At 42.5% G+C, this 13,750-nt stretch overlaps 1 protein-coding gene across 1 annotated transcript in view; it reads right to left on the bottom strand.

Moving 5' to 3' along the window:
* CTTNBP2 (cortactin binding protein 2) overlaps positions 1–12,363 on the bottom strand; it is an 82,373-nt gene extending 70,010 nt beyond the window's left edge. The window contains 2 exon segments of the mRNA XM_021384848.1: positions 1,435–1,542; positions 12,138–12,363. Of these exon segments, the coding sequence (XP_021240523.1) occupies positions 1,435–1,542; positions 12,138–12,206 (177 nt within the window). The 5' untranslated portion in view covers positions 12,207–12,363.

Genomic DNA, 13,750 nt, shown 5'->3' with positions numbered 1-13,750 from the left:
CTTTCAGTGTTTATTCTCATTAAGTGTGTATTTTTTTTTTTATTTCACTGAATCTCAAAACATCCACTATTTGGTATGCAGTGTGGTAGCCTGACCATGAACGTGTATTTACGAAACTTTTTTGAATGTTCCATTCTTATTCATACAAAGTTGTAAGAGTCAAAAAAACCCAAACAAATAATAAGCAGATTCCAAACGGGGCTGTGCACATTGTTCCCCCTTCTACAAAATCTCAGCTGGTAGTCAGGGAAAATAAAAGGTCCTTGTCTGGGCAAATGAGTTGTGAAATTGTAAAGTGGCTAGATGAAAAGGCAATACATTTCAGTGTACATATATACCTGAAGGCAAATGCCACGTGACTTCAAAGTGCAGTAATCCCCCAGAATTATACTGATTTCACCATCTTATTTTCACTACAAAATGAAAACTGTATTTTATAATAAATAGGCTTATACTTATAAAATCTACGGTTATTAATGCAGGTGCATCACTGACATATTTTAAAGCTCTCTTTGCATAATGATGTGAAGTCATCACATGAAATTGAAAATTGAATAAAAATGCATTTACAATTGTTACTGTGACATTACTGGCAAAAAATATTTGCACATCACCTGATAATCATCACATACACCACTAATCTTCAGTATTAATGTATTTTATTACATTGAGTTTTTTCCTTAAGAAACTTTAAAGAGAATAATTTGCCTCTATCAGACTGTGAAGTTGCAAATATTTTCAGTCCATGTAAGATTGTTTTCCCCCCAAACCTGCAGCCTGTTTAGCAGCTCTGCTTAAATTGATCCAGAACAGAATAAAATTTAAATTTGTTACAGCCAGAAAAATGTATCATCTTATTAAAATACAGTTTTGTTTGTACATTACCAGTCAACTTTCAGACTGAAACCTGCCAAAATAGAAATCAAACCCATGTGCATGGCACAGCAAAAAAAAGAAAAATCTAATCAAACACTCATGAGTGCTGTCAGAATATCATGTAATTTGCCTTTTCTTTTTTTTCTTTAAAAAAAAAAAAAAGAAAAATGAAGATTTCCCTACTGGGACATAACCATTCAATTTTGATCCTCCTTCCATCTCATAGAAAACGAATACATTCTCCTTTGAAGTTATTCCTCCATTTTGCAAATAACAGATTCTACAGTATAACAGAATGTACAAAGGAAGTCATTTTGCCATTTTTGTACTTCTTTCTCTGAAACTTTGTGGGTATTTTACACCAAAATTACGTAGAGTTACCGAATGACAATTATTAAACAAGAACATATTTGTGATTGCTGAGTTAGTCAACTCATAACTTAAAAACCAGAATTTATTCTTCCACTAATAACATTCTATGCCAAGTACAAAGGAAGTGACAAAAGAGAATATTAAAAACAAAAACAAACAAACAGTCGCAGTAACCCAGTAACTCACCCGCAAAGCTTCAATTACAAGGTCTCGTGCTTCTAGTTCTCCTTCCATTATGCTCAAAAGCATCCGCAACTCCGGCTTGCTCAAGTTATCCACATCAAACTCTCTTTTCTGCAAGGAAAAAAAACACTGATGAACACACTAACTAAATGACTGCAGTGGTTACTGCAGATCCAAAACACAGATATATCAGCATCCTAATTATGAGTTCCTCTAACATCCATGACTGTCAAAAGTTGAGGTGGCTTTTTTGGTAGCATATAAAGTCAAAATAAGTCACGGGAAGACTTTTTTATTTAAGGTGAAGAAATTAAAAGCCCAGTAGTGTGACATTGCTTCAAATCCTCTACTGTTGGAAGAAGTAGATCCTTCAAAGTCTCCTGAATGATATGGGTGAAATGTCAAAGAAAATAACTTAGTGACAAACAGTGCATAGTATCTATAAAGGTTGGAAAAGACCTTCAAGATCATCTAGTGCATCCATCAACCAAAACCCCATGCCCACTAAAACATGCCCCTCAGTGCCACACCTACACATTTTGTGAATATCTCCACAGACGGTGACTCCAGCACCTCCCTGGGCAGCCTCTTCCAATGCCTCACCACTCCTTCCGAGAAGAAATTTTTCCCAGTATCCAACCTGAACCTCCCGTGGCACAACTTGGGGATATTACCTCTCATCCTACTGCTGTTACCTAGCAGAGGCCAATCCCCACCTTGCCACAGCCTCCTGTCAGGTAGTTGTAGAGAGTGATGAGGTCTTCCCTGAGCCTCCTCTTCTCCAGCCTCAACAATCCCAGTTCCTTCAGCTGCTCTCCATAAGTTCCCGTATACAACCTCACAGTGACAGAAATGTTTCAGCAGACCTGAAACAGTACATCAGGAATGAAGGCAAGAGAGGGTGGCAGAACCAAATAACAGGGCTAAATGTAAAGTTTTGAAGCACAACATGCGAAAAGACATGAAATCTTTTCAGCATGCTTTATTTGCGGTTCCATTTGTTTGACTAGAGAATATACTTCAGGTTTAAAAGGGACTGACAAGCAATAGTTTATATCAACAATTGTCTTCTCACTCCACAGTTACTAAGATCAATATCTTTGACCTTCACTTCTGAAAAAAAAAAACAGAATGAGTTTGTAAGACCACTGAGCACTGCATAAACCTTGTCTGCTGGAAAAGTCAGCACAGCTTCTATAAAATGGAGCCCTGCCTCAAACCGCTGGAGGTCTGTATGTGTCAACAGACAGATGGGTAAGGGGAATCCTCTACTGCATGAAATCCTCATCCAAACATATGGAACTGACCAACTAAAAAGATTAAGAGAGAAGCAACTACGGTATGAGAAAAGACTATAATGTGTAAAGTATTTTATAGGGGGGGGGGCAGGGAGAATGCTATTATTACCTACAAAACCACAAAGGTAGGAGATGAGTCTGCTCACCAAGCCACACAATGCTAACAGAAAGGACTGTTCAGTGAAATTAGAAGGGGATCATTTCAAGGGAGAGAAAACATTCCACATGCCAGATTCAGCTGAGCAGCATGATCAATATTCACATCTAGCACACAATAGCACACTATTCACTTTAAGGGAATAGTGAAGTTCTTGCTATGACGTAGATGTGTCTTCTAGCAAAGCGCTGAGATACAGACACTCATCTGTCTTCAGTATGAGATAAGCAGTCCAGCTAATTTGGCAACTGATTATCTGGACATACTTCCCGTTTTCCCTGAAGGATGAAGTCAAATGTAAGAGTTCAGCTACCCTGGAGCTTGACTTTCTCTCAGGAAAATCCAATAAAAATTAAAGTACCATTTCTTCTTTCTCAAGGCAAGAGGAGAGCAGAAATATTGTTCTTCCCTCAGGTTAGAAGGTCATGGACCATAACTTCCCAAAAGCTACAACTATATTAGATTTACTCTAAATTCCATTTTTTTACTTTACAGTTCAAATAGGTGCACAAATGGGTAGTGAGAGCCACATGCCAGAATATTAGCTGGTCATATTCAATGTACAGTGGACTGAGCTTCTTCATCTATTTGAACAACACAAGAGGACCAATGATTTCTATTAACCATAACCATCTCTGGACCAGGGCCATCCACTCCAACTAATATTTCTGGACTGAACAATAATTGCCTTTTATTTTTCCTGCCTACGTCAGCTATTCCTCTAATCCAAAAGATACCTCTTACTTCAAAAACTTTGTTTACAATCTATGGATGTGTATGTGCAAAGTTACTTTTAGTAACTAGATCTTCCTTACAAGGTGTTGTGTAAGTGGACCGGATTTTGCCTCACAGGCTGCAGCATATCTCATTCCCAGTAATTCTAACCATTAAATTTAATTCAGTCAGATAGCAGGACCCACTTGTCCACCCTTCTTCTATGAACTACTTTATAATGTCTAAAGGCTCAAGAACAGCAACTGATTTATTCATATAATTTCCCTTAAGAGAGGAAAAACTGCCTCCATTTCTCAAATGGGAAACTGATGCAGAGTTATCAAGTACTTTTTCCAAACCACACAGAAAGCAGTGTCAAACAGTAACAGTCTGACATCTCCATTCAGTGGTTTCCCCTTCTAAAATCTCATTGCCTCATCTGTCAAGAAGAAATGCCCAGCACTTCTGGTAGTCACAGTCAAAGTGAAAATATGCACAGGAGCAAGAAACATCACCCCTTTCTTCTAAGTCAGTAAATTCAGCTTGTCAGGAGGTAAAAGCTCTTTGTCAGAGGACTGCTTGTATATCATAGGTGAAACTTTTCATTTCTAAGTCTCCTACAAGGCATATATGAAAAGACTTATATTCATTACAAACCAGAGGCACAATTCAACAGGTGAAGTAACAATGAGCTTTTTTTTTTTTTTTTAACTAAGTATCCCATCAAAGCAATTAAAGTAAATTTTACTCAAGTACATACTTCAAACTAGAGCATATGAAAGATATCAACAGTGAGTAATTCAGAGTGCTCTCGGGTAATTTAAAGTTAGATAAAAATAAACACAGAAATGCTAATGGAAAGACATATCGATGACATACACAGCTTAGTTTTCATATTTTTCATTTTGAAAATTTGAAATCAGAACTAGCAAAGCCACTTCATAAACGAACTGCTCTAGTAGATCAGACTAAAAACCCACTTAGCCTGTTTTCAAAAGCAGCCAATAATGGCTGCCTTGAAATCACCACCAGAACAGGGCAAGTACATAATGATGCTTCCCAGAAACACTCTCCCAGCCTCTAGCAGTTTTCAGCTTATGCACTGTCTGAGCTATAAATCACAATTTTGCATGTAGTAGTCCTTGATGGACATACTTCACGTGAATCTGTCCCTTTGCTTTTTGAATCTTTACGTAATTTTAGAATCCATAGCATTCTGCAACTCAACTATACATTGTGAGAAGAATCATGACCTTTGTTGGGAATTTGCCATTAGCTACGTTTGTTTGATGTGTTCCAATTTATTAAACATAGATATGGCATACGATGAAATACAGCTATGCTTCCTCAAACACATCTTCTGGGGACAAAGCCCCCAGCTGGATGAAGTTCTCATCCAGATGAAGAATTGCTGGCCTAACTTTTAGTGAAAACTGTTGCATAGACCCAGAAAAATAATCTTCCTAACATCTTCCAGAGGAGCAGTAGTTCTTAGACCTCCAGAAAATAAAGACTCCATTAGTAGCACATGGCTTATGCCTCATCTGGGGTTTTGCTACAATAGGTCTGGTAGAGTGCCAAGCTGTAACAATCTCACCAACGATTTAAGAACTATGTAAGCAAGCCATCCACTGCATTGGTTTTACAACACAGATATATGAATATGTTGCCCCAGGGTGAAATTCGGCATACGCTACCAGAACACGAGAGATATTTTTTCACTCCTTCTTTTGGATTTTCAAATGTCTGGTTTATTTGATTTATAGAGTAACTCAATAAGACCGTCTCAAAAACTTCACGTTATTTTTCAGACCAGCTTCATAAGGGGTTTGTGTTGTCTGGCAGCAAGCACTCTGACAATAGATAAAACAGCTAATTAGCTAAAATTCATTCAAATACCCATGTATGCACCACAAATATATATATATATATACAGGAAAAATGGTGACCTGCACTGCCCTAAGATGATAATGAGCTCTACCTTGAGCAAAGATGACAAAAACATAAATTTCCAAACAAGAGAAGGCTGAGACAGGACAGCAGAGATTAACCTGGACGAGCATTTTCCCCCCAGATCACCGTAGGAAAAAAGAGGAAAGAGGATGGAGTGGGAAGGTCACCAAGAGGCAAAGGAACAGAAGAGACTCTTTCCCATATAAGTGGCTATTCAGAGGAGAGATGAAAAAAGTCTTTAGGATAAAGTTTATCCCCCTCACCTCTCAAGAAAACAACCAAGTTTCTTGTGACAGGTTGGCAGTACCAATAGTTTGGTCTTGCTGACCTAGCCCAGCCAATACCGGCAACCTTAGGAGGAAAGGGTGTCATTCGCAACACTACCACAGCAGCTGTTAGAAACTCCACCACCTTCAGAAGTCCAGGTAGGTGAAGCAGGAAAGCCACAGCTTTGTAGAAAGCATGTTAACTGCGGATTAATTAGAGGTGACCAGAGAAAACAACCTCCTTCCTGCTCAGAAAGCAGCTAGACGGCCTATTTAAAGATGGAGCTGGGTGACAATCCAGGACTTGGGAAAGAAACCTGTGAAGCGTAATTATGGGCTGAAATGGAAAGACAGGAGAGGAAGAGAAGTTTTTAAAAATGTGTATAGGAAAACATAGTAAGAATCCTTTCAGAAGAGAAGGTGCAAATCTACATTTGTTACATATTTTATATGGAGCTCCATTAAATACACACAAGAATCCTCTTGAGGATTCACAGAGTAGACTTCCAAGATGAGCTTTTAAAAATAAAACGATTTGGTATTACTTATTATTTGTACAAAGTAAACTTTTAATATCATGCTGGCCCCACAGCCGTCAGATCCACGATACAAATGCACCAGGGAAACATAACCCTGATTCACATATTTGACAACCAAAGCATAAGCAGGTAGAACTCATCTGAGCAAAGACACTCATGTTACAACTAACTCTATTTTGTTGCCTGTACCTAAGTATCTAGTGCAATTTGAGGTATCAGAGAGGATGTTTTGGAGGCAGGTAGGTATGATAAAGAATCATCCATGCCATTTGGATGGGTTGCCAGCTGAGATACCACAAAGTGGACTGCAAACAGCAGCCCTGAAGGCAGGACTGAGACACCTAAAGGAAGACTGAAGGCAGTGTGCGAGTGAGGCAAATAATCTCGCACTATTTGTAACAGAAAACTCAACAGCCCAGTCAAAATAGCCAAGAAAGCTATTCAGCTAACCAGCCACCAGAACTACTTGCTCGAGGCTCCACTTGAGGTATTGGTTGGATTTCCACTCACTGTAATAGGATAATTAACACTGTGCATATATGTAAACACATTTAAGTGCCTTGAATCCCACTAATACCTCCAAGAGTCACCAGTCTATTCACTTCACTTAAAACTAGAGAAATTCATAAATCTGTTTCCAAAACAGATCATTCCTTGCAACCACTTCATTCTTTCCATCAAGCATAAAAGAAATTCTCAAGACCTAGCACAGCATTAATGTGGGTACATGTGCAAACGAATCCCAATTCTTTTCTAATAAAGAAAACTCTGCAAACAGAAAATAGGAAATAAGTGGTTATAATATACACGCAATGTTCATGGCTAGTTCAGAGAACACAGGATTTATTGTTTTTGGCTGTGGAAGATCTGTTCTTCAGGCTGAAACTAGAGAAAGAGTTTGACACCGTGCTTCTCCAGAAGTTATATAATGTAATAATACATGTCCAGTTCTTACCACACCTAAGATGAACTGAAGTAAGATGTGACCTATAGAAAGGTTAACATCCAGGACTTAGATACAGTTTCATACAATCTTACCTAAGGGATCATAAGAGAACTTGACATGTCTTTAATTATTCCCATCTATTAGTACAAAGACTTACTCAACTGATCACCACTAAAGTTACCTGCTTATCCTGCTACCCTCTTCACCAAGCACAACTTTTTTGCTTCCTGTTTTTTTTTTCTCAAAGGTTTTCTTTAAAAGGCAGGGGGGTGGTTTTGTTTAGCAGGCGTGGATTTTTTTTTTATTTTTTTTTTTGGCTCAGGCTAACTGCAAAACTTCTTAACAGCTTCGGCATTAACCATAAATACACCTCAGAACTGAGAAATGTATTCTGGAAATCAAAAAACAAGCCCACAGCTCTTCCAAAATTAGTAAGACACTGACCTTTACACATACCCAGATATTCTCACAGCTGTTAAAACACGTTTGCAAACTATGAACAGGCGCAAAGGTACTAAGGTATCTTTGATTTCAGGGTAAGTTAGGTATCTCACATATTTTTTTTTAAATAGATCTAGGCTTACATCAGCCCTTCAGTGACCATATTTAAAACTGTTACTTAAGTTTAACCGGGAATTCCTGTTCTGAAAGTCACTTCTAAGTAAGCCACTTCTAAGGCAAATGGTATGATTTGATCTAGATAAAGGTACACACTCTTGAAGTTCTCTTCAGAACTACTTGCAAGTCTTTCAGAATTTGATCTCTTACCTTGTCCTACATTAGGACTAGGAAACAATGCCCAGGAAACCTCTAGTTCACACACCAAGGAAGGCAGTACAACTAGGCCCACTGACTTCTTCGTGTTTACATATGCAAGGATGACATAGGGAGGACTGGGTGCGAGGCAGACCTCCCACTGTAGTTTTCCTACATTGAGCTCGCTCTTTCCCCTTTCAGATTCATTTCCATCTCTATTCCCATCTTGCTATACCACCTTTGAGGCCACAGTAAGGCCTCTCTCTCCCACACTTAGACATCAAAGCAGTTGGCAAAAGAACAGGATGCACTGCATCCTAAAGACTTGTTCCTCCTCCCTATTTTCACACACCAGGCTCACTGAGCTGCCCCGGTGCACTTCACTCTTAATAGTGTGACAAGTTCTCATTTGGAAGAGAAGGGACTCTCCCAACAAGTGAAGAGAGGCTGCATGGCGAGCCATGGAGGACAGTGGCACAGAACACAAAGGGATGTAGGTTGGGCTGGGAGACGAAGGGAAGACAGCAGGTTGGGTAGCAAGGCTTGGAGCATAGCCCTGCACCACGAATCAAGAGCAGACACTCATTGCATGGGAGATGCAGAGAAGCAGCAGGACGAAACCAGACAACTGGGATGTCTCTGCATCGCACCTACATGTTGGAACACCACAACAGCATTATGCATCTGACTAGATGAAAGTAACTGCTCTGAACATTAGCACTACACTGAGAGTTTGTATTCAGATGAGGATTGTGGTAGTTAATTGAAGTCCTCTTGCAAGTGACTATTTTTCAAGATGTATAGTTCCTAGTAAGAGATATAGTCTTTGCTTTTCAAGGGTTATGATCTCATTTTCTGCTACATGTAGTATTTCTCAGATAAGAATCTTCACAACTTATTTGTGTCAGCCTGAGGAATTGATGTGACCAAATCATTATTTAGCATTTCACTGTATTGACCAGAATGGCAATTCTACTACAAACATTCTTGCAGATCAACAGATAATGAATACACCAAGCTAAATTTAAGAAACTTACTAAATGTCACTATAAAGTGCCATGGAATTTCTCTCTACTTATTTTGTTTAGTCATCAATTTTTAATCCACTTAACACTGAGTTTTCTTTTTTTTTTTCCGTAGCACAACTTTTTATACTGTTACTTGATCCAGAGCAAACCAGACTGATCTTTTCAAGTACGTGCACACCATTCTCAATGAAATCTTGACAGATGAAGACAGCAAAACAATCTCTACTCACTTCAGAGAATCAGGATATCATTCCACCAATATGCTCTATGTGCACAGAGCCACCAGAAAGGACTGCCTTCTGGAGAAAAATACCTTTTGTGCGTTTGATCACCGGTCAAGAAAAAAATCAGAAGCAGAGATTTTACTAGGTAATGTTAACAAACTCTGTTTGAAATAGCAGGCTTTTCATGCTATTTGTTAAACATCTACCAAAGCTATAACGTGTGACAAGCCGGCTCTCTATGCGTAGTGGGTAGTGTTCAATATTTCAACAAGGAAACTGTCAAATTGAATTATTTCTTGCTATTATATAATCATTTTTGGTAGACAGTATGCTGATGGAAGCAATTCAAAGATGTCTTGAAATACACACCTGTGCTTTCCTGAATTGTAGTCCAAATTGCCCCAACACAGTTCCACTGGCTCAGGCAATGAAGTTGTATAGGTATTAGAAAGGACAAGACCACTCCCATGCCATTTTAGCTTGTCATCCTTACCACTTCTGTTGTTACCACAACAAAAATACCAATGTTTTGTGAGAGATAGCTGGAAACTCAGAAAGACAAGACAATCAGCTTTACTCCTGAATGTAACACTATGGAATAGCCTGGGGACTTTCAGTCACTTTCTCTAGGGAAGGAAAGAAAAAAAGATTTCATATTTTCCCTATTTTATCCTTTTCTATGATGGTTCAAAGAACAGAAAAAAAAAACAGTAGTGTTTTTTTTTTTTTCCCAATGATGTTACTGAGCATACCTGGTGGTGTACCACGATACAAGAGTAACAGCATTTAGTATGAAAATGCCCTACTGTACACCTACTGCTTACACCGTATAATTTACATATTAATAATTACTATTAAAAATGCTGTTCTTAGAGTTTTCCATGGCATCATTTGTACAATCAGCATTCTGAGAACTAAGCCTAAAACTGTACAGAGAACATATCTCAATTGTAACTGGAAGTTTTAGCATGACTTACAATATAGTCAGCCGGATGCTTACTGCCACCCTAAGAAGCAAACAAGACTATTCCATTCAGAATTTTGCATCTTGAATATAAAGTCAGAAAATAAGAGACTCATACTAACCCTTCAACTAGAACATCGGAGTATTGTACAAATATTTTTTTTAATCTTTCTATTGCACAGAGGTGTTATTCTCACATAAAAAAACTAGACTGAAATTGACAACTGAAGGTCTATAATAGCAATAAAATACAAGATGAAAAGAAATATTAAATATTTAAGGACTGAATGCAAATTAAGTCATTTTAAAAGTATTTTATTGCTGCTTAAGTACAGCTACTACTTTAATTATAGAGCAACACAGAGGTTACTTTCCAGTATCTGCAGTTTTAGAAGAATATTTTAAAAGCAATGTGGTGTAGAGCTATCACTCCTACATGACAATGAGCCCCAAACTGCACGACCAGCTGATGCTGCATTGCCCAACAGGGCAGTGTTGGAATATTGCTTGATTATGAGCTACTCTTCTCAGTTCTTAAAACTGAAAATAAAGACAGTAATAATATGAAATACTGAAGAATTTAGCATATTTTTTTTTAACTCAAAGCTAGGACTTAGAAGTGTTTAATATTTTGCTTTTATGAACTGTTACCGTAACAGTCTTTCATGACACGGTTCTGCCATTGTTTCAAAAGACAGCAATATTACTCGCTTTGTAAGGTTTACCTTTCCTCTTTTTTCTTTCATTTTTTAAAATTTTATTTTATTTAAGTAAAACTCAGTTTCTACAACAGGGCAGAAGTTAACCTTCCTTGTGTGCATTAACTGCACGGTCAGAACATGGTTTCAGGTAAGATTTGTGCCTGCTTGAAATAAAATAAAATAAATAAATATATAACCCATCAACGTCTTCAATCCCACAGAAACCGGTGCCATCCTTCCTTCTGGGATTACTCCCTTTCAGCAATGATCCAACCTCAAAGGCGTACCTCAGTGGTTTTATCCCCTGAACTTGGCGTTTCGTTACACGGAGAGGTGTGCAGGGGCTGCTCTCGGACTGCCCCGGCTCTCGCACAGCCGCCACCGGACGACCCCCAGCCCCGCCGGACCGGCCACCACCGCGCTGCCCCCCGGGGCTCTGGGAGCGGCGGGCAGGACCGAGTTGAGGGGCGAAGCCCTGCTCTCCCACCATGGATTAGGGGACGAGCCGGAGACAGAACAGCAAACGCGGGCAGAGAGAGACAGCCTGCGTTCGGCCGTAGCCCCTCACTGTGTCCGCCTCACACACCGCCTCACGCAGCGGCTGCTCGGGAGCAGGGAGCCCGACGGCCCCTCCGCGCAGCCCCGCCGCCCAGGGCCCCTCACCGACCGGGGCCGGGAGGGAAAGGGGCGCTGCCCCGGCGCCCCCCATCCACACAGGGAGGAACGAGAGAGAAACGAGGGGAAGGAGACGGCGAGCTCCTGCGGGCGAGGGTTCAGATGAGTGCTTCCCCCGCGCCAGGCTGTGGGCTCCGGGCGCTGTCACCACCTCAGTACCGGGAAAGGGATCGGAGCAGCCCCGCCGCACTGCCCAGCCAGCGCCCTACCGCCCCGAGCCCCTCAGCCGGGCGGGCAGCGGGAATGAACAATGGGGCAGCCCCGAGGAAGGCGGACGGGGAAAGAGGGGACCCCCGCGCTCGCCCCTCTTCTCCCCTAGGGCGGGACAGAGCTCCCCGCCGCAACCGAGCCCCGTCCCGCCCCGGGGGAGAAGGAGGGCGGAGGGACGGAGCGGGGGAGGCAGGTCTCCGAGCACCGCTCCGCGCCGTCCCATCCCCACCGCAGCCCTCCTCGCCCCGGATGGGTCCGACCCCCGGCCCTGTTACCGCTGCCGTAGCCGCCGATTCCTCCTGGGCGCCGGAGCCCGGCTCGCCGCTCGCGCCCTCCGTCGCCATCTTCCCGCTGTAACGGCTCCGGCGCGGAGCGCGGCGCGGAGCCGAGTGGCAGCCGCCGCCGCCCGGCGCTTAACCCCCTCCCCGCCGGCACCGGGCCCACCGGCGGCTCGGAGCTTAACCCCTCCGGCGCCGCGCCAACGCCGCGCTGCCGGCCGAGGCGAGCGAGTCCCGGCGTTGGGCCACCGGGCGGTCGGGTTTCCCCTCCTCTCCTCCGCCCCCCGCCATCAGGCGGCCCGCAGCCAGGCGGAGGCGGGGGAGCGGGACCCCGCCGCGGGCCGCCCGCCCGCCATGGTGGCTGAGGGGAGTGCCCCTGGCACGGCGCGGCCCGGGCCCCACGCAGGCACCGCTCTGTTCCCTTGCCGCCCCCGTGGCTCGGGAGTGCAAGAATGGAGAGAAAGGATAGAGGGGAAGAAAGAAAGAGCTTGTGCGGTGGTGGGCTCGGCTCACCTGCCCGGTCACCGACCCAGCCGAAGTCTTGGAAGGGAAGGCACCTCTCTCTGTCTGGGGGTGCTGGCAGGGGTGTGTCAGAAGGAGCACCTCTCCTATCACCTCCCTGTGGAGGATCGGGAAGCACACTGCTGTCGCTGCTCCTAGTTTACTGACATGTTTACAAGCCAAGGTGGCTTCTAGCCTGTGAGGGTGTGCTTTCTTGCAGGCCTACCGCAAGGGGCCAGATAAAAGCCTCCCTGTGCAGCCCTAAAGCTCACCCTGGACTGAGGCTGCCCTTTGCTGTTCCAAACCATGACCTCCTCACTCAAAACCTGTTTTAACCCCTCCAGAGAAAACCACTACCACACAGGCTGTCTGCTCCTCAGAGAACATGTCTGTGCTGCACCGCCTGCCTCCAGGAGATGCTCCTCAAGGCCTTACCTCTGTGCTTTTCCCTTACAGTGAGAACCCACTATACTAACTATAGATAAGCCTGAATGCACTCTCTTCCAGAACCAACATAATCCGTGACAAGCAAAACCTAGGACCTGTTCATTCTGCAGCCGTATATAAGTTCCACAGAGAACACAAACACACTGAGTCTTGCTGGTCTCCTCTAATACGGCTGCCTCACTTCTAGGTTTATACTGAATTCCCTTGGCACCACAACCAGACAAAAATGGACCAGTGCCTTCCCTTGATCAAAGACAGCAAATGTTCTTCTAAGTGTGCTGTACCTAGTGATATGAATGAGAACATATATGAACTTTCCTCTTTGCATACACAGAAGGGGAACTAATTAGCCATTAGGAGAATAAACAACAGTAATATAAGCATAGTCTGAACAGGGCAGAATTCAGCGTGCAGGGTCCATTACAGAGCACATAAACTCCAGTCAAACAGATGTATCCTAGGCTGAGGGTTGATTTTGTGGTATATTTTTTTCCTTAAAAATCATCTAGCTCCCCTCCTACTCAAGTTTTACATTTTTTATGACTGTAGTGAGTGCTCATATCCCTTCCACTTCTGAAACAGAGAAACTCCATTGATGACAGAGCCCAAACCTACTTATTTTTCTCAGTTCCCAGAACTCTAATGCCATTTAATTGGTTTTA

This window comes from Numida meleagris, chromosome 1 (genome assembly GCF_002078875.1).
Source record: "Numida meleagris isolate 19003 breed g44 Domestic line chromosome 1, NumMel1.0, whole genome shotgun sequence".
Taxonomy (NCBI): domain Eukaryota; kingdom Metazoa; phylum Chordata; class Aves; order Galliformes; family Numididae; genus Numida; species Numida meleagris.
Note: the sequence above shows the minus strand (reverse complement) of the source record. Positions and strands in the feature narration are given on the sequence as shown.